This window comes from Rosa chinensis, chromosome 2 (genome assembly GCF_002994745.2).
Source record: "Rosa chinensis cultivar Old Blush chromosome 2, RchiOBHm-V2, whole genome shotgun sequence".
Taxonomy (NCBI): domain Eukaryota; kingdom Viridiplantae; phylum Streptophyta; class Magnoliopsida; order Rosales; family Rosaceae; genus Rosa; species Rosa chinensis.
This window is the reverse complement of record NC_037089.1, coordinates 75,296,778-75,318,997: the sequence shown is the minus strand read 5'-3', so window position 1 is coordinate 75,318,997 and position 22,220 is coordinate 75,296,778. Positions and strand designations below refer to the sequence as shown.

Sequence of the window (22,220 nt, the reverse complement as noted above, 5' to 3'; positions counted from 1 at the left end):
TCAAATAGTTACATGGGGCAACGTTGTTGCTTGTGACCAATAACTTGATCTATGAGTATTTTTATTACTCTTTTTTTTTTTTTTTAATTCACATGTTATTAATGTCCACTGCTGACGAAAGTGTTCATGAGAAACCCTATCAGCAGCCATGACGATCAAATATCTATTTTTTGATTACTTTCATGTATGTATACGCTCCCAAATGATAATCAGAAATCAGAAGGGATTTTTGTTTGCGTATGATCGAGTACATCTTAATTAATGTTAGAAGGTTGTAGGAATTTTATTTCTTCCCAAGGTCTATTCCTTATTAATATTATATACATATGAGATAATCAATAGGGAAAATTTCACAAATGGTCACTCAACTATGACTCATTCGACACTTTGATCACTGAAGTTTCAAATATATCACTTTGGTCACTCAACTATTACATTGTCAATCACTTAAGTCACTTTGTTAATTTTTTTCATTAAAAAAAAAATTATAAAAAATACTCTTTAGGTGACTTAAGTGATTGACAATGTAATAGTTGAGTGACCAAAATGATATATTTAAAACTTCAGTAACCAAAGTGTCGAATGAGTCATAGTTGAGTGACAATTTGTGAAATTCTCCCTAGTCAATATGCATATCTATGTTTGTCTCAAGATTGTGCATATTGTACCGTAACCTATGATTTCTGATCATGGTTTTTTTTATTCGACAATTCTACCGCATGTTCTTTTCTCTTTATGTGGCACGATTTACTAATTATCCTCATATTTTGGTATGCCTATGTGTTTACAACAAAAGGCTACTGGGTGATGGTTTCTTGATCGAATTTGATTTGCAGCAAGTGGACTTGTATCATTTATTATATAATCATTGTCCTTATAGCACTGTTAGTAGTCTCTGAATGTCATTATTATGATTAAACATTATCTTGTAGAGTATAGCATATTCAATGATATTTACACATGGTCAATTGGTCACGTTTCCGTTTTGCATTATGTTTGAAAGTGCACATTTCAGTGTTTTAATTGAAAGATACTATTTGATTTACCTTCTTCCTCCATTTGATTGGAAAAGTGAAAATAGTGAACTCACACCCATACCTAGTTGGGAATTTTGAAATTAAAATAGATCAAGACCTGAAGTCTCTAAATTTGATTACAGAGGGCCTTAAGTTCCTCGATAATTACATAATCACATTTGCGATATGAAGTTTTTCAGAGTTTATACAATTACGAGGGCCAGAAGATCCTCAAAGCTATGCAATTGAGTATATGAACTCAAATGTTTCTTAATCCCCAATTATAAGAGGGTATGAAGTTCCTCTAATTATTTTTTTGATGCTGGGGTTCCTTCCTCCTTATGACTATTTTTGAATTTGGAATTTAAACCACCTTTAGAACCTGCAGTTCAAAGTTGGACAATTAATCGAAGCCAAAAGCTTCTAACTAGCATTGAGATCAGAGAACTTGGTTCTCTTATTGTCTTTTGTGAGATGAGATATAAGATTATAATGTATTGTGAAGCTAACCAGACCAGAAGTTCTGTGTATTTCGTTCATTTATGGAACTAGAAGTTCCCAGTTCATTTTATCGCATAATTTTATTTAAATTTTGCTCGCATGATATTAATTTCTTTATTTTCATTAAAGTAATTTTTTTTATTACTGACTAACAGTCCTCTCAGACCTCAAAATTTTGAGTAATCAGTTTGGCAAGAAGTTCAAAATGTATTTCCTTCATGTTACTCCTAATCTAGGGCTCAGTTGGTTAGAGCACCCGTTTAGTAAGCGGGAGGTCTTAAGTTCGACTCTCAACGAGAGTATTTTTGATCTTTACTGCTTTTTATGTGACGATTTAACTTTGGGTATTAAAAAAAAAAAAAAAGAAGAAGTTCAAAATGCATTTGATATTAATACCTACATCAAACAACAATACAGTAATGAACATCAAATTTTACATGAATAACACGGACCAAAAGCTTCGTGTGTATCTTATGAGATCCACTGTTCAATTCATACAAATTTGATTTGTGTCATCTTCAAACTTAGGTTTTGAGTAACTTTCAGGCAATGCAATTTTACCCATGATCTTTATAGGTCCAGAAAACATTACTAAGGCTTATGCTTATGAGGCTAATATAACAATCATCTCAGATCTTAATATCTGATTGATGGCTCCAAAAGAGCACATATATTGTCTTGTTGCATTCTGTGCCTCCAATATTACCAGAGATGTATAACCTCTCTCTCTCATGGATTTCATTGTATAGTAAGAAAGCCGATTGTCATAGCAATACCATGAAATTCCACCAGAAGTGGATCATGGCAAGAGAGAAATCAGGAGACAATGTAAATACTGCCCTAACATCCACACATATGAGGAAATTAAAAATTGAGCGTGTGTGACCTATGGTACACTATATGGTGGATGTTTATCAAGCCATTTTTTAAATGGCACTAGTCAAATTGAATAGCATTGACTAATAAGAACATTGAGATTATCACACATCCCTGATGTCTTTTACTTACAATAAGCAAAGTTGAAAACACTATTGTGTTATTCCTCAGATTTATTGTAACTTCTTGAGTTCCAATTGAAACTAAATGTTTCTTAATCCGATTATCTAGGAACCTGATGTTCCTTAAGAGGTTGTTATAAATTGAAAAAAAAAATTGAAACCTCAAGTTTCTTGGATCTCCCATTATATGAGGGCCTGAAGTCCCTCCTCTTTATGACTACACATTTATATGTGACACAAAACTTGAGGTTCTCCACGTGATTAAGTTACTTTTTGTTATAGATTGTATTGTAGTCTTTATCTCAAAATTTCGAGCAAATCATTTTGCCAGCAGTTCAAAATGAATTTGGTCTATTGCAATTGTCAATATTCTACGATTGATGTTTACTAAAGCTAAGGTAACACTCATACCATGAGTTATAGATCTTGATCTATGGCTCTGAATGAGCTTACTATCATGTTACCAAATTTGAAATATTGACGCATTAAGTACCTTTGGTTGGAGAAGACTTTTTGCTATCTAATATATACTGTGTCAGATTTATACAGTAAATTTAGGCATATAATGTCATGAACCATAAGTTCATTGAACCAAATACACTATTTTGGCTTGACTGGTTACGTCATCTTTGTTGATAATGTTGCATGGAATCACTTACAAGTTATGATGACTGTTAACCTTACTCATAAGCAAATTGTTTATTTACCGCATATTTGCAATTTGTCACTTTAATGAGACTATCCTCCTACCATGAGGGGAATAAATATTGGTCCTGAAGAACGACATGAATTGGTGTGAGATATTTATCCACTGTCTCATTTTGATTTTGGAAAATATCTAAGCTAGTGATTTGATAAAACATGGTGACAAAATTATATGCAAAATGTAAAGGCATCTGCTTGGGTTAACGACGTGAATTTGTGTAGAATGTATCCACCAGGTCGAAAATTTTAAGCTCCCCCAAAAGGGAAGATTATACAAGCCCTATAATGCTCTATATGAGATTATAAGTAAAAAGATCTACATTCGCTACATAAATCATCTATGAGAGATGATTGTCCTAGAAGTGAAAATATATGCCCTAGAAGTGGCATGGGTACCCAATATCAATAAGCATATAATTAGAATGTGTGGGATCTATGATTAATGATCATCGATGATAATTTATATTTGGTAGCTACTAATAATCATTAAGGACTGTATTAATGCTATACCACGTTTCATTATGAATGTCGACAAGTATATTATTGGCCAAATTAGAAAGAGGTAATTCCAATGAAATTGAATATTTGAAACGCGATGGTATTCTTGAACCGTTAACCTTACATGGTATAGAAGGGTATTTATCAAAAGTGAAGATAAATCACTAGCTACGACACAATGTCTATTTATAGAGACATGAGATTATGAATATCTTCCCTTATATGAATGACACTTTTCTATATATAGCTGGTATATTGACGAGAGATTTATGGCATGTTGTCAATGTATATTATGAAGATCTTAAAGACACATTGGTAAAAGCAAAATCTTAAAAGTAAAGTGTCATTATAAGCGTATTGCTTATCAAATCTTTGAAGGATTCAAATGCAAGTCCATGAATGGTTGAAAAGGCTGAAGCTTACTCGTGGAACCAAAGAGTCTAAATCTAGCTCATATGTACTCATTTCATTCTAGTCAACGTAATCTAAATTGCCTTAATGAGTACTATGACGAGACTACTATCAAATTTGAATTATGATCATAGTGTTGCAACATATTCTAACTATCGCAAAGTTTTGAATTACTTAGAGCTCTTGAAAAACTTATATGAAATGTATCAATACACAAAGATATTGATGTGTATGGCTAGGTATGCCATGATTTTTCAATGTTTTAAACTATACAAAGTTAAATGTGTCAATTTTTTTATATTGCTTAGCTATTTCTTTGTGTATGAATTTAAGCATATGAGATTGTTTTTAATCTTATCATATGAGGTAAGACTTATTGAAAATCGTCTAGCTTTGCTGGTATTGCTCAAATTTTGCAGGTATGAAAATTTGTGATGATCCCCTATATGCAAAGTATACATGGTCTCACTTCAGTGATAGACACGTCATACTACTATACATGGTATATGTAACTTATCGCATACATAAATAAGGCTTGCAACAATCAGGAGGTGCATCCAGAAGCATGCTACCTAGGACATATGTGCATTGTGCTCTTTTTGTCCTTTGAGCAGGGTTATTTTTGTCCCACTGGATTTTTGTTACATGGCAAGGTTTTTAATGAGGCAACAATAAGCACGCTCAATACCATCATTCATTAGTGGACATCCAAGAAGGAATGTTGTAAATATTATTATCTATGTGGTTGTCCACGTAAATACTCATTAGTTATGTACTTTGATGTAAACCCTACTTCTATATAAAGGAAGCTAATGAGATTTAATGAGAACACTTCTACTTCTTCCATACTATTCTCTCTACTTTATAACAATTATGATTTGATTAGGAAACTTTAGTATATTTTAGTTTTGGGTATTTCTAAATGTACCAAGCAAATCTCCTTCTACACCCAGTATGAAAAATTTACCCCTAAATTTCTAGTTTTATCCTTAGAAAGAAGAAAATAGAAAGAGACCAGCACCCAACACTGATTCCTCTCTGAGTCTCTCTCGACCCTAAATTGAAAACATGAAAGAGATTGAAACCTGTAAACAGACTGTTGGAAGAGGATATGATCACCCTTTCTTTTTTGTTGATTATCAACCAGATCGGAAACAGCCTGATAAGTCCTCTGTTATAGTAATCAACTAATCATCACAAATAATAGGAGTCTGAATACGCGAGAATGAAATGACAATGTATATATACATGAGAAACTATTATCTTTTGATGAGTTGTATGATAAGATTTGACTCCTAGATCTGTTCTTGTGTCTCTCTTCCATATAATGGGTATATCCCCAATAGCAGAGGTTCTTGTAGAAAATTAATTCTCTTCATCGAACTCCACCACCAAACATCATTTAAAATCTCTCATTTCAGGAAAGTTTGCATGACCATACCAGATGGAAGCAGTCACAACAATGAACAGAATCCACATGAAATTGTCACAAGTCAAAGTAGTCTGATCATAGAATGAACTTGGTGGTTCTCCATTGTTTCTTAATGGAGAAACAAATTCTCAGTTGGACAATTGAAAAAAAAAAAGAAATCTGTAATAATTGAAGGAATTGAGAATTGTATCAAACGGATTATGGAAAGATCAATGTTGAAAGTCGGCGAAATCTGATGCAGAGGTAGTGCGAGAGGGGAGGACGCTGGCTTTCAGTGCTGGGTGCAATTAGACTTGGGGTAAAGTTGGAAATTAAATGATTATTTTTTAACTGCTGGGTATATTTAGATATTTGCTGGGTTTATTTAGAAAAACCCTTAGTTTTTCATTGGTATAAATTAAATGAGAGATTTTCATTAAATTTTTTTTAATTATAAGGATATTTTTGAAAAGAGAAATGGGTTAGATAAGTAAAGGTAATTATTAAAATTTAAATGTAGGGTGTAATGAGCAAGTATGATGAACAAATAAAATGATAGGGTGACAATAGCCGCACTCATAAACTTATTATAATGACTTCATTATTCTTCATTATTGAACTTAGATTCAAAGACAGTTTAGCACAATTTAATAAGAAATTAATTGATGGTAAAAATGAGACTCAAAATTAACTGCATCATCTTGATCAACCCACTATTATTATTATTATTATTAGTTTTTGTTACAAAGAAAGCCAAAGAAGATGGATGAAGAAATTCAAACTCTGAGATTGGTAAGATGTACATTTTTTTGAATAACCGAAACTATTTCATTTCAAAATTGAAGATTAGGGAACAAGCCATCTTACCAAAAAGTAGCCTTCATGATGGTTATGGTGAAGAGTAATTTAGCTAAAAATTGAGCTACCGCATCACATGATCAGTTGATCACGTCGCATAAACGCGTGAAGAACCGTTAGCCATTTTGCTTCCTCTATGAGATGCTCATTTCGTGACCAACTCTCCCCTCCTCATCGCCTAAGCAATACATTAGATCTCGTGCTTTCAACTCAAAACCAGTAATATTTTAATTAGAAAAATAAATAAACAAATAAAGAAGGCCTTTGTATTATAAGAGTTGGAAAAGACTAGGCAGAAGATTGATGAAGACGAGTTGCTTGACTTGCTTCTGTCAAGTTAACATCAGATATTTCTACAATTCTACTATTCCAAATCCAGGAGGGGCCATTGTCTACTTGCCAAGACATTGAATTTAATGGCTTGTGTTGCTTGGTCAAGTTAATTAATATGGAGATGACCCCAACTGAAATTACAATTTAACTTTACCCTGGCCTTCACACTCTGCTGCCATTGCACATTTTGGTTTGGTGGTCAGTGTAATCTGTTTACATGACAGGATGTAAATGAACAATTGTGGTTTTACCCTGTAATTCATAGGATGAGACGATAGTTCAACTTGGCAAAGATGAACGCGCAGATTTGGGCCCAAGTAAGTTGGGCTATCTATGTGGATAACCGCAACCAATGAACAATTAGACAATAAATGTAGTTATAGAATTTGTAGATGGCGGATGGCCTTCAGATACAAACTAATATTCCGTTAACTAAATGTGGTGAGTGTTAAGTAAATAAAGAATATGTGTCTGCCTAAACTTAACTAGTTATAATAGAGTTTAGAATTAGAGATATTCTCAGAGATACCTATGAATATCTGATTAATTGTACGATTATCTTTTTTTGTACAACTCTGATTCTATGTCTTGTAATCCTCTATATAAGATCATCTCTAACCCTTTAGTCAAAAGCCAAAGTCATTTGCAAAATTTGACACCCCTAGTGTCATTACTATTCATTCATATTTTGTATCTTTAACCCCCTTTAGTTAAAAGTCATAGTCTTTAGTATATAAGGCCATCTCCCCCTTTAGTATATAAGGCAATCTCCAACCCTTTAGTCAAAAATCAAAATCATTTGGAAAATTTGACACCCCCAATGTCATTACTATTCATTCATATTTTGCATCTTCAACCCCCTTTAGTTAAAAGTCATAGTCATTCATAATTTTAATTATTTTAGATAATTATTTAACTACAATATGAATTTATATATCATACATAATAATCTTATATAATATATCATCGTTTAAATTTTTTTTAGAAAATTTTATTTTATTTCTCAAGTTTTTTTTCGTTTAAAACTACATTACTTTATTATTAGCCATTGAATTTAATTCATCACATTTTTCTGACCGTTAGATTAGAAATTAAGTAATTATATTTTTATTTTTTATTTTTTGGTATCAATTAATTTTAGCATTCCATTTTGAATCGAGTTAATGACAAGTGAATTAGGGCCGCTCATTTTGGATAGGGGAGGGTGGGGCCCAACCTTCTTTCCCTAAGCCATTTTGGTTTTCTACCTTCATTCCTTAGTCATTTTGACTCAATGTATGGCTCAAAATCCATTTTGACACCCTTTTGATTTGGGTTGGAGATGGTGAAACAAAAGCTCCTTAGTCATTTTGGCTTTTGACTTTATTGTTGGAGATGCCCTAAAGAGATCCCTATTATCAATGAAAGCACGACTCAATTACCTCCCAATTCAGTTTTCCTTAAACAAGTTATTAACACGAAGCCCTAACCCTAAAACCTAATAGCCAAAACACTAAATCCCAATACAAAACCTTGAAACATTTTCTGCCTCCGCTATACAACTTGAAGAACTCGATTCTAGGAATCTAGATCAGGCGGCAGAATCACCAGAACCTGCCTAAAACTTATCGAATCGGCCACCAGAATCTCTAAATTACCTGCAGCAAATACTCCACCGGTTCACCACCTTCCAGACCTCCAATTTCTACCAAATTTTGCCAGCAGAAGCTCCTCAATACAACTATTCAGGAACTGGAAGAAACAACCCAAAAACTTGTCTAGAAGATACTGAACTGGCAGCTAAACCCTACTGCAGAAAAACTGGCAGAAGAAGGAAAAAAAAAAAAAAAAAGGAAGAGCCCAAGCCGCAGCCCAAGCCCAGAAGACCAAGCCACAGCCGCAGCCAAGCTGCTGACGTTAGCATGCCGTCAGCAGCCATATCAGCCCCGCCACATCAGCTCTGCCACGTCTGCAGCTGTGCCACATCAGACCACTCCAGACCTGCCACGTTAGTAGCTCCGGCGACAGGTCACTGCCGTCGACCACTTTTCGAAATTCCTAACTTACGTCACCGCTTTTCGATAGGTCACCGCCGTCGATCATAACTTAGAGTTTGTAGAGAAGTTATGATCGACCACTTACATCATTGTTTCGATTTAATCCAATACCTCTTGGAGTTGAATTTCTTAAAAGCGATTACACTCAGAAATTCCTAATTTCTTGGAAGCGACTACTCTCAGAAAATTTATATGTTTTAGTGGTAGCTTTTTCCACTCCGAAACTAACCCTTTTTCTTGTTCTTTTTCAGGATGAGTAACCTGAACAAATTGGACTTTGCACCATTGGGAACAACTAGCTCTGGATATCACAGGTGAGTTCTGATGTCCGCCAGCATCTCAAGGCCAATGGAATCCTGGATACGATTCTCGAGCCTAGCCAAGAGTTTCTAACTGTTGAGCAAGCTCAAGCTTTGGAAGCAAATAGAGCAGCCTTAGAGGCAAATAAGGCAAAAGCCATCATCCTAATGACTCGTCATATGGATGATTTGCTCCAGTACGAGTGTATGAATGAAGAAGACCCCAGATGGCTGTGGGTCTCACTGAAGAAAGATTTGGCAACGTCTGTGACTTCCTGCTTCCTAACCTAGAAGTGAGATGGCATAGCCTCTGTGATTTCAAGTCAGTCCTTGACTACAACTCGGAAGCACTTTGCATTAAATCCTTAATGGAATTCTGTGGTAAAGAGATCACAGACGCGATGTTGATTGAGAAGACTCTCTCTACCTTCCCCGTCTCTGCATTGATGGTTGCTAAGAACTATCGAATTGATGTTACTACAAGACGGATTACAAGGTTTCATGAGCTCATTGGAGCTATGAATGTCACTGAAAAGCATGACAATATCCTTGTGAAGAACTATAATTCGAGATCCGTGGAAACAGAGCATATTCTGGAATCCAATTATAATCGCGCCCCTAAGAGAGGGCGCCCTAATCTTAGGGATACTTCTGGACGTTCTGGTCCATATAATCGCTCTACTTGGGAAGGTAACTACTAAAATAGGCGAACACGGAACCGAATAGGTCAACGTGGAAAGAGAGAGGGAGGCAACGCCTTTGGCCATGTTGGCGGTGCCACCAACATTAAGAGCCATCTAAGTGCCGCTTTCAAAGTGCCTCAATCAATGAAGTCTGAGCAAAGAGATGTATGTTCTCGATGTGGAGTATCCGGTCATTGGGAACTCATTTGTAGAGCTCATAAAGAATTGTCACCGCCTACAAAGCATATTGTGAAGCAAGAGAAGCTCACTATATGGAACAAGAAGATCAAGAAGATGATCTAGAGTGAAGGGTTGAAGACTACAAGTCTGGCTGGGATCAATAGATCACCAATTCTGTTTAAGTCTTTATTTTTCCAAGAGATGTAATAGGCAATTGCCATATACTTTGTAGTAAATGCCATTGATTTAGTTCTTCTTCACATAGGCTCATCCAAAATGAGTATGATGTCTAGGAAGGTTTTGAGATAAGTAGTGCTTAAGCGAGCTTTGCTCCACACACATCTCTCTACTCACCTGGTCATATTTATTTTGGAGTTACCGAAAGAAGTCAAACGACTACCATTGTTTTGCAGTAGCTAGCATTTTGGATTAGATTCTCCTAATGGTCAAGAGACAATGATATACTCCGTTGGCTTATGAATAAAATTTCGAGTTCTTTTCATTATGACTCAATTTTGATTCTGAGCATATTACTTTGTGACTACGATGACTAGGCTATTGGTATTAATTTAAGGACATGGAATAGGCCAAGTTCCCCTTGCCAAATGGCACCTTGATTACTGTTACAGAAACTCTCTACGCTCTTAGGGAAAATCACACCAATGAATAGACAACGGATTCCATGCGAAAACTCATGTAGAGAACGACAATCAGTTCTTTTGCAATACCTCTAACGATTGCGAACAAATGTGCATCTTAGGGAAGTTTATATGTCTCTTTAGTAGACTTGCTATTAAATCCAATAAAGTTATGAGAGATGATCTGTTGGATTTAGACACATATTGACTTTGTCAAGACATGATAGGTCATCCTAGTCCTGATATGAAGATCCATCTACTAAAGACTTTACATGGACATCCTTTCTCTAGAGCGAAACGAAGCATGAATCAAAACTTGATTCCTGGACTAAGTGTGATAGCCGTCTCTGCCTCTGGCACCACCGCCGTCCACCACCAACCTAGGGCTGGCACAGTCCCTGTCCATAACGCTATGGATGGCGCCCATCATGGTGATGGCGCCATGGGTGATTCTATAGGGCTGGCACAGTCCTTATCCATAACGCTATGGATGGCGCCATGGGTGATTCTGCAATCGCCAACTTTGCTTCAAATATCGGTTCAGACACTCAGGCCCAACCAAAATCCTCATTGGTTGCTTCTAAGGCCTTTTACTCATTTTACAAAGCATGTTCCTTAGGAAAATTAGGACTGAGACCATCCTATGCAAATGATATGGAAATACTCATTCTTTTCTTACATAGAATCCATGGGGATTCTGTGGACTAGTTCAACCAACTTGCAGATGTTTGAATATCTCATGATGTTGGTTGACACGCAAACACGCTGGTCATGTGTTGTGCCATTGTCCACGTAAATGCTGCTAATATTATACTCCTAGCACATATCATATGACAGACTCACTCCCCAGATCATCATATTCCGTCAATTGGACTTGACAATGCTAGAGAGTTTACATTGAAGACTTTCGGTGGTTATTGCATTGGGACTGATGTTGGACATCATATTCCAATGAACACACCCAATTGGTCTCGCGGTAACGACTACTATGGTAGTCAGAACATTGGTAATGCGCACCAATCTCCTTATATCCACTTGGGGTGTTGTAATATCACATGCAGCTATGCTAATTTGTCTATGACCCACTGCCACTCAATCTACCTCTAAGTTACAGCTAGTGACTGGGTACAAGTATCATACTTACGCATATTTGAGTGTGCCATTTATGTGCCAATTGCGCCGCCACAGCGTACTATGATGGGTTCTTACAGACGAATAGGCAACTACGTTGGATTTGAAATTTCAACAATCGTCCGCCACTTAGTGCCCTTGCTAGGCGATCTCCTTACTACTAGATTTGCAGATGTCACTTTGATGAGACAGTCTTCCCGTCATTAGGGGGAGATAAGAACATGAATGTTCAGCAGGAATGACATGAATTGTCATGCCTATCCCCACTATGTCTCATCTCTATCTCTGTTAAAGTGATGAGATCACACATCTGCTGCAAGTATGCCTGCAAGGAAGGACGTCCCTACGAGAGGACGTAGTGTCACCCTGCACGGAGGTAGGCATGGCGCCAACGCCAAAGAGAGTGACACTCTGGCATTATAGGCTATGACCCCAGCTATGATGCATGGGAGGCCCGTGGGTTCGAATGATACTTTGGCACAACCCAATCCTTTGATCATCAAGACTCAAAATCCGTCTCATGAGAATCTTCTAGATTATAGTTATCGTTAGGGGATGCCTCAACGTCAGAACCTATTCTTGAGAATATAGAGCTCTTTGAAAATTACATTAGTGTATATGAGACGTGGGATAGAAACTCCATCATAATTGATGATGTAGTCACGCATTTTGTTATGCATGAGTTTGTTGAGTCTGATGATATAGAACCACACTCCGTTGATGAATGAATACCAACGTAGAGAGATTAGCCTAAATGGAAAGATGCGATCCAGGTTAAGTTGGATCCTCTAACGAAGAGAAAGGTTTTTGAGCCAGTGATGCCAACACCTCCTGATATAAAACCTATTGACTAATGGGTCTTCTTTAGAAAGCGTGATGAGAAAAAGATATGACAATCTCGCCTTATGGCACATGGCTTCTTGCAAAATGCCCTGGAATCTACTACAATGAGACATATTCTCTCGTAATGGATGTCATTGCACTCCACTACCTTGTCAGTTTGGTGGTTTTCCGAATAACTGAACATGCAACTTACAAATGTAGTCACTACGTATCTCTATAGGGATCTAGATAAGGAATATACATGAAGGTTCATGGTGAACTTCATTTACCCAAGTCAAGTGGCTCTAGACCACGGAGCGCATTTACAATAAGGTTGAAACGCTCACTAAAGTGACTACTTGATTGGGAAGGGATATGCCTGCCCATTTCCATAATTAACAAGTTTCGGATTCTATTGCGGTTCATGTTGGACATGATCTTCATTGGAAGTCCTTAAAGAGTTAAGGAAAGTTGCTGAACACTTGAGATCCAATTTTGAGATGAATGATTTTAGGAGAACACGATAATGTCTCGGTTTGGAACTTGACCATTGTGTTGATAGATGCTTAGACATTTTGACAAGGTCAAGCCTTCAAGCACACCCATGATCGACCGTAGTCTTGATCCTAAAAAGGATATTCTTCGCCCAAAGGATGATGACGAAGATGTGTTGGTGGCAGAAGTGTCTTACTTAAGTACAATAGGCGCATTATTGTACTTAGCTCAATGCACAAGATCAGACATCTCATTTGCAATGAACTTGTTAGCTAGATATAGCTCAGCGCCAACGCGACGCCATTGGATTGGTGTAAAAGATATATTTCGGTACTTGAGATGTACGATTGATATCTTTCGGTACAGAGAGATGATGGATTCGGACCCCTCACACTCCGGGAACGCAGCAGCACTGGCCTACCTCCACTATCCCCATCCAAAAACGACATGTGTTTTGGAAGGTTTTGCTGATATTGGGTATCTCTCTGACCCACACAAAGGTCATTCCCAAACTAGTTAAGTGTTCACCATGGGTAAAGACCGTGATATCTTGGAGGTCTACAAAACAGACCATAGTCGCTATATCTTCGAACAATGTAGAGATTATTGCTCTTTACGAAGTGGTTCGTGAATGTATATGGATTGGATCCATAATTACACATGTTCGAACAATTGTGGTTTGAAGTCTACCACAGATGAGTCTACAAGCATTTAGGATAATGCTGCTTGTTTTGAACAAATGAAGTAAGACTACATTGAAAGCGACAACACCAAGGATAATCAGCAACAACAAACTCTCCTCAAGATCAAAGTGAACTAGGTTCGATCTGAGGATAGTTTAGCAGACTTGCCCACGAAGTCATTGCCTAAATTCCACTTTTGAGAAACATGTTGATAGCATCGTTTGCGGAAGTTATTCTAACTCCCATGACGTAGTAATCAGGAGGAGATGCAGACATTAGAGGGAGATGTCTACATAAATGGTCTCGAAACATGAAGGGTGTGTTGTGCTCTTTTTCCCCTTCAACCGAGGTTATTTTTGTCCCACGGGGTTTTTGTTACTCGGCAAAGTTTTTAATGAGGCAACGAGATGAGCACCACATTTGGGTGACACAAGGGGGAGTGTTCAAGTAAATCCATTATATGTGTCTGGCCCAAACTCTAGGTTACTTGACCTAGTTGTAATAGGGTTTAGAATTAGAGATATTTTTGGAGATATTCATAGATATCCGATTAATTGTACGATTATCTTTTCTTGTACAACTCTAATTCTATATCTTGTAATCCTCTATATAAAGAGGTCTCTATTGTCAATGAAAGCATGACTCAATTCTCTCCTAATTTAGTTTTCCTTAAACAGTGAGAGCATTTTTAACAAACTCTCTATCTTGCCTCTTTATCTATTTTAAAGAGCATGTTTAGTTTTTTATTAATTTTAGCAGCTGCACCAGACTCCTAGAGACCTCTCAATTTTAACTTTTAGCTATCTAGCTCCTAAATGTAGAGAGCGAGGTGATGCTTTCTATTCTTTTTGTTAATTTTAAATATTTTTAAGTTATTAATTCTATGTAATTTAGAAATGCATTTAAATTATTTTTTATTCTATCAGTAAATAATATAAATTCAAAACTAGTTAAAATAAAGAGAATTTATGCAGACGTTAAAAGTAACTAGCTAAAATGATTTTTTAGCTACTTTGGCTAAAATTTGACTAATTAAGAAATGGTTATCATTGCTAAAGATGCTCTTATAGAAGAGAATACATCGATAATGTGATAAAGGTGGTTGTACAATACGTGAATAATCTTACAGAAAATGTGAAAATAGAATATGACCCCTTTCAGAAGAACTATCAATAAGGAAAGTGATTTTCATTTTATTTTTTAATGTTCTCTCCAAATAAATTTCAACAATAATACCCTCGACTAATGAGCGTATCTTATAAGTTAAAACCACCCCAGACATATCTTGCAAACCTCAGTGATTAAAAGAAACTATTTGAAGTTTGAAATTCCCTTGCAAAAGAAATTTATTGCGGAAAACTGGCATTTTAAGAAGACTTTTAAGATGACTTGTAGTCTATTTTATTGGTCCGATTTCTCTATCTTTTGAGTCCAGAAAATGCTTTATTTGAGTTAGTTTCTTTAATTAATGAACCCGACGTCCATTTTTCATTTAGTTATAGGGGATAGGTGTAATGTAGGTGCGGAGCTCTCAACATTCATCTATAATAACAATGATGATATATTTACTTATCAGGAAAGGAGAAATTCATGAATCGTAGTTAATTTCAAAGGAATTGATTCCTAAACACCTCCCCCGGCGGAATAAGTTTCTGATTATGAGGTCGGACCAACGTTCATTTCAATTTCCTTTCGTATTAGTATGTAAGTATAAGTGTCAGTATGTTGTAATTCCAATATTGTAAACGTCATGAGCCAATGAGTTGTGACATGTTGGTAAGTCATAATTTCAATATTGTAAAAGTCATGGATTCGATTCTCACTGACATATGTAAGGGTGGGTGATCTAAGAGATTATATATATATATATAAAGTTTCAGTATGACACGTAGACTTACTTGGAACAGATGATTTTGGATACAACCTGAATGAGAGAGAATATAAACTGGTACAGAGATAAATAAATTTGAATATGTTTTTATTGACCATATATAAGTGAAAAACAATATCCTGAATTGGAATCAAAACTAGTTTGATTACTGAAACGTGTCTACCAAATTATGTGACTAAAACTTTATTTCACAAAAAATGAAAGGTTTTTTACTATTTATTCTAATTCTAGGGATTCCCCTCCCCCCCAACACCACCCCACTTATTTTTTTTCCTACTTAACCTTAAAGACTCTAAGAAGGTATTCCCTAATACCTAATTAAGTTTTTTTTTAAATTTATTTTGAAACTATTTTTCCCCTCACCCCTTTGTTATATATATATATATATATAAAGAGAGAGACAGAGAGAGATAGAAAAAAAATTGGAAGAGAGAGAAGCCATTGGAGACTTCGCCGGAGTCTAGTCATTGGTCGCCTGAATTGGACCACTAGTAGCGGAATTCGGTCACAGATCGCCGGATTTCTCTAAAAACCTCGCCGGAGGTCTCCAAAGAGGTTGTCAGAGATCTCATAGGTCACTCGATAGGTTTATTGCCCTCACAATAGGCCTTTATTGTCTCCCAATAAGCCTTTATTGGGGGGCAATAAAAGTTTATAAAACCTCCCCAGAGGTCCCCAAATAGGTCGTTAGAGAGGTTTATTACCCTCCTCCAATAAATCTTTATTGCTCCTTAATAAAACTTTAGATTGTCCGACTGAGAACTAATCTCCTTAAAAATAAATTTAATCAAAGTTTTAAAACTTTGATTAAGGAAAAAAACGAGGAGATTACATCAATTCAAAACATTTATTGCTCCTCAATAAATGTTCAATAAAAGTTTCTTTTTTCTTTCCTTCTGGGCCTTCTGCCCCTATTTTACCCAAAAAAAAAAAAACTCTACTTGAGTTCAACCGGCTTCTACTCCTCCTCCGGCGAGGTCGAAGGTTCTACTCAATCTTAATCAAAACTCGATTTTGGAAGTGAATACATGTAGAGCTCGACGAGGCGATGTTGTTTGATACCTTACTCGTGCAGGATAAAGGTCGGAGTCGCCGGAAAACCAAGAAACTTGCCGGAATAATCCCCCCTTCAATTCTTTCTCTAGGAAGCTTCTCTAAAAAAACTGGGACCACAGACACGAAGATGATATCGAGATGAAGCCATCCACACCGATGAGACACCTTGATTTGGTCAGGATCGAAAAAAATTGGTAGCGAACTGCGAACCCGAGGAGCTTTCAAGGCTCTTCCCGCCGCCATAGCCGATCGTTTGGATCGAAGATGACGGGTCTCTGCTTCCTACTGCCAAGATGAGTCAACGGCAAGGTCCAAGCAACCGACGACTGGGTCGTGTTAGGGAGAGAGAGAGAGAGAGATGGGGTCGTGCGGGAGAGAAACTGGTAGGGGCTGTAATTCATTAATTGGATTGAGGGCAAAATGATTATTTCTTGTTAAATTGTGTAGTTATGAACAAAAATATGTTGTTGGGATAAATGAGATAATTTTTGCTTATTTTGATATTTTGGGTCAAGGACCCAAAAATAAATTAGTCATATTAAAATATCAAAACTCAAAGAAGTTATGTAAGAAATTACTCTTTAATGATGATCATAGTTGATAAATCTAATCACATATATGAAATTATGGCGTATATATAGTTGTTTTGGATAGAAAAATTGCATTTTGATAGATTCATTCGTAATACTTAAGATTAGTTATCAAACTCTTCCATTTTGTTTTTTTTTTGAGAAAAAAAAACTCTTGCATATTCAGAAATCAATAAATACCACGTGACGAGACAAAAACAAAATCAATCTTATCTTTTTTAGAATTTCAATCGAAGGGGTAAAACAAAATTATAATTAATAGGAATAATAAAATTCCTTTCTTTTCAGAAAACTATAAATTGTGAAGATCCTACCCTCGATTTGAACCCTAAATTCTCCCCTCTTCGATATTTTGGGTTTTAGCAGAAGCGTTGTCATGGCCAAGAAATCGTATAAGTTGGGGATCCCTCTCGGTTCGTATTCTTCTCTTTTGTTCTTTTATATATCTTTGTTGTCGATCATTAGGACCCTTCTGTTCTTAACACTCTGGGTTAATTTACTTGCTACGCCTCTGTGAATTACTCTGCGTAAAGCCTTGGAATTTTTCTTGTTCTCCTTTCTGGGTTTCGTGTTTAATCTTTAATTTGTCTTGGTTCAGTTCCTATTTCAGGAAATTGTAGTGAATAAACTAGGTTCAGCGACAATGTTGAAGTTAAAATTGGTTGTATGAAACAGGGGATTATCCTTGAATTTAATATTTTTCCATCTGGGTTCTTTTGCAATTGTTAAAGTTTGGTTCTTGAAGCCCATTATATGCTTGGTTACTCTGAAATTTTTTAAAGATGAAAATAGAAAACAGTTGGAAAATTCTATGTGGGAAAGTACTGTCTTGAAATATTATATGATTATTTAGAAAACCACCATCTATGTTAATCTGATGTAGGTTACTTGTAACGTTAGTATGTGGATTGTAAAGTTAGATCGACTCTATTCTTTGCTTAAATAAGATTCACGAATGTTGATTGTTATGTCCTGCCATGCTCCATGCTTAGTTTTTGTTGTCTTATCCATTTAGATTTAAGATATGCACGACGGAGACAATGAAAATTGAAAGCAATAAAATTGTTCTTATGGACTCAGTTGTCACACTTAAATTATTTCCAATCTGTGTTGAAGTTTACAGTTTGTGTCTTTTTATATTCCAGAACAAAGGGAAGCAGAAGCTGCTCGCATCAGAGAGAATTATCCTGACAGGGTACCGGTATGATTCTTCTTTGCTCTTGCACTTTTTACTCTATTTTTCTCTTCTGTTTTGTTTTGAAATTCGTTGTCTTCTGTAGGTGATTGTTGAAAGGGCTGAAAAGAGTGATGTGCCTGATATTGAGAAGAACAAGTAAGTTGTCCAATTACAATTATTTGTCTCATATACATTTTGACATGGCCTTCTTCTTTGCTTCTGTTTATGATATCTTAGATCTAGGCTCATTAATGTTACTGAGCTCGAGTCAGTACACTCGATCATTAGTTTTTATGGAGTCTTGTGCCTATTAATCTTGTAAAGACAGCATATTCATTTGGCCTGATAGTCATTTGTTAGTTCTTCTAAAGATGTATAAAATTTAAAGTAAGATTTGAAAATCTAGTGAAACTATTCTGAAATTCTCTGGCTTCCCAGAGGTAAAGAGTTCCAAATTTTTGGTAAATGAAGTACTAAATCTCATGTTACCTTGTTTGCTTTAATGTAGATACCTGGTGCCTGCCGATATTACTGTTGGGCAGTTTGTCTTTGTGATCCGGAAAAAGATCAAGCTTGATCCCGACAAGGCTATTTTCATTTTTGTTAAGAATATTTTGCCACCCACAGGTGAGATGAAAGTCTTTGTTGTATTAATTTCTCCTTTCAATACTCTCTGTATTCTAAGTTCTGTAATATGTGTTCATTGTTTTGTTGCAGCTGCTTTGATGTCTGCAATTTATGAGGAAAATAAGGATGAAGATGGTTTTCTTTATATGACATATAGTGGCGAGAGTACGTTTGGGACGTGCTGAAATATCTGAAATGGCGAAATAGAAAAAACTTAGTTGTAGTTATCTCCAGTCCATTACTTTTACTTTTATATAATTCTGTGTTGATGCATTTGTTGAGACGGAAGTCTTTAGTTTCAGTTTAATGACCGTTTATTTTCTATGAAGAAACTTAGAAACGTGTTTTCCTCAAAATTGATTCCTTGATGGTTATTTTAGTTTTATTTTTTTCTTATTTTTTTCTTATTTTTATTTTTCTTCCGGTTGAAACTCATCAAGCTGGGATTAATAGTTTCCCACAGAGAATGGAATGATTTACCACTACGAGGAAGGATTTGTGTTTGACAATGAAGAAATATGTTACAACATGTACTTTGGATACAATTTATTCTGAATATGTACCGAGTCATTGAGGTTCAAATGGACTAACCTATAACTTTTACAAGCCAATGACTTTCTTAAAAACTGATTTTTTTGCCTTTGACATGAGCCTAGATCTCATTCCCTTCTTCTTCTTCTTCTTCTTTCCTTTCCCATCTTCCTCTTCTTCACCGTCAGAGTCTTTCTCATCTTCATCTTCGTCTTCGTCTTCATCTTCCTCCTCTTCATCTTCGTCTTCGTCTTCATCTTCCTCCTCTTCATCTTCGTCTTCGTCTTCGTCTTCATCTTCCTCCTCTTCATCTTCATCTTCTGATCCTGGTCCTTCTGATCTTTCTGATCCTTCTGCTCTTTCTGATCCTTCTGATCCTGATCTTCTCTCTTCGTCATCTTCAGAACCTGATGAGCCTCCAAGTAATCCCATAGTGCCTGCATTATTTGGAAACTGAGCTACATAAAATTTTCCATGATGACAAAGATGAGATCAGACATGGGGTTTGCATATACAAATTCCTGATCAAACCCACTGACCAAGCCACATCAAATAAACTGACAAACAGTTTGAGTGAAAGAGAGTACCTATTCGATCTCAGACAACTTGTGCTAATCAGAAACAATGAAGATGCTTGTGACAGTTATATTTTCATATAGAGATTTTTGTCAAAACTTTTAGGTAGATTTTTGTCAAAACTTTTAGGTAGTTTTGGTTGGATAAGAATGTTTATGTACCTAGAAAACGAGCAACAATAGAAATGCTTTGTGAAAATCGCAGTTTCCATATTTGGGAAATATTTCATTTCAACCATTCAAATGCTGTGCTCATCAAAGATCCCGCGCTTTCTGGGAACCGAGAAGCAACTCACGACCAGAAAAGACTTATGGGCTTCCTTCCATTCCACATTCCATGGGATTTCTAAAAGTCTTTTTCTGGTGTAGTCATTTTTTAGGAACATATAACAATAGAAATCAGACTTGAGGTCAATTTGGCAGCCATGGTAAAAGTCATGCATCTAACTTTTTTCTTTTTTCTTTTTTCTGTGCAGCTAATTTATTAACCAGTATATTGGGCAACTGACAATTTACGTTTGTATTGTAACGAGTGCAAGTGTAATATGTCTCTCTTTTTTCTCTTATTGAAAGCAGAAGAGAGCAAAGCTAATATATATAAAACTACGTAGCTAGCTAGTGAAGTAATGCTCACTTCCCTTCACGATGGGTTAAAGAAAAATGTAGATAAGATGCATTCATTTTTCATTACTATTAAAAGCATGATGGTGAAATGCTTGAAATCAAAGCAGGAAAGTTATAGTTTAAAGATTATTGTGCAAGAGCCACCAATGACATAGTGAGAGACCTTGATTGTTATTTTGACAAGCATTGTCATAGCAGAATTACTACCGGTGTTTGAATAACATGTAACAAATGCTGGAATAGCTCAGCTGGTTAGAGCGTGTGGCTGTTAACCACAAGGTCGGAGGTTCGAACCCTCCTTCTAGCGGTTTTAATGTTAACTATCAATTTATTTTTAGATCTTTTACAATATTGTATAAATATTGATATTTTATTTTTAATAAATGCAATTTCCATTGTGTATGCTTTAAATCCGAATTTATTAGTCCTTAGAAGCCTGTTTCTAGGCTTTATCACCATTTGAAATTATGTTGTGAACAATTGTGATGAATAGATTGATAAATTAACAACTTATTAGTCTTGTTGCAGCTATAATTTAAGTGTGGTGACCATTAGCTAGCTTAATTATAGCTAAACTTACTTGAGTCTCTATTATCTTGCTCTTTAGGCCTCTAATTTTGGATATTGCGGACGTAATGCCCAAATTAGAGAGTTGAATGTGGCCTTAACCGTCATAGTCAATACACCGAAATTATAATTGGTTTAGTTACCTTAACCGGTACTAGATACGGGACTCGACACATATAGGAAATGCATGCATTTGTGAAATTGACATCGATGTTTACAAGATAGTTAGTGTGAACCACTCGACATTCCCATATTTCCATTAATTTGAAATCTGAATTTAATTTCTTGCTTGATAATTAGTTGTTTGCTTTTATTCAAGTTTGCATTTAATTTAGTTAATTCTCAATTCAAAACTCCCAAACAAAATTCTACCTTCGATTGTGCATAACTCTTTTGGGTTATAAGTTAGTGACTTTGATTAGGCTTAGTGTGAGCTAAGCCTAGCATTGCCGAGGCTTGCTTGGTGCCTTATGAATATTATTTTACTTTATTTTATTTTTATTTTTCATTGTATGCATTTGAGTTGTCCGATCTTTTACAAAAGTAATTTTATATTGCTAAATATACCACAACGTGCTATCACTGCTGTGTCACTAACTGCATAATTATATATAGTGGTTCACGCATACTTATATTTTAAGTATTGGGCATCTGCAATAGACTAGTTAAATTCAAATTTTAGCTATATATAACTATTTTTAAAGCAAAATTCAACTCCAACATACTAGATATTGCCAAGTTACATTTAGCTTTAGCTAAATTGGCTAGCTATATTTAGCTAGAGAATCATGCGTAGCTAAAGCAAAAGTTATATTCATCTCTCATCTTTTGTCCACATGTCAGTTTGTGATTAGATAATATATAGTATATTATTTATAAATAAC

At 35.7% G+C, this 22,220-nt stretch overlaps 2 protein-coding genes and 1 non-coding gene across 3 annotated transcripts; 2 read left to right on the top strand and 1 right to left on the bottom strand.

Annotated features, from left to right (window-relative positions):
- The first annotated feature begins 17,491 nt into the window (after positions 1-17,491).
- Positions 17,492-19,395, top strand: LOC112188490 (autophagy-related protein 8C-like). Its single transcript, XM_024327612.2, has 5 exons — positions 17,492-17,648; positions 18,381-18,436; positions 18,516-18,568; positions 18,921-19,039; positions 19,130-19,395. The coding sequence occupies exons 1-5, from the start codon at positions 17,612-17,614 to the stop codon at positions 19,222-19,224; spliced, it is 360 nt and encodes a 119-aa protein (XP_024183380.1). The 5' UTR covers positions 17,492-17,611; the 3' UTR covers positions 19,225-19,395.
- A 163-nt stretch (positions 19,396-19,558) lies between these two features.
- On the bottom strand, positions 19,559-20,301 carry LOC121051757 (nucleolin-like). The gene is made up of 2 exons (XM_040514961.1): positions 20,158-20,301; positions 19,559-20,007 (listed from the first exon to the last, which is right to left on the bottom strand). The coding sequence occupies exon 2, from the start codon at positions 20,000-20,002 to the stop codon at positions 19,640-19,642; it is 363 nt and encodes a 120-aa protein (XP_040370895.1). The 5' UTR covers positions 20,003-20,007; positions 20,158-20,301; the 3' UTR covers positions 19,559-19,639.
- Positions 20,302-21,002: 701 nt separating this feature from the next.
- TRNAN-GUU lies at positions 21,003-21,076 on the top strand. Its single transcript has one exon. It is a non-coding gene; the product is annotated as a tRNA-Asn (tRNA).
- The last annotated feature ends 1,144 nt before the right edge of the window (positions 21,077-22,220 follow it).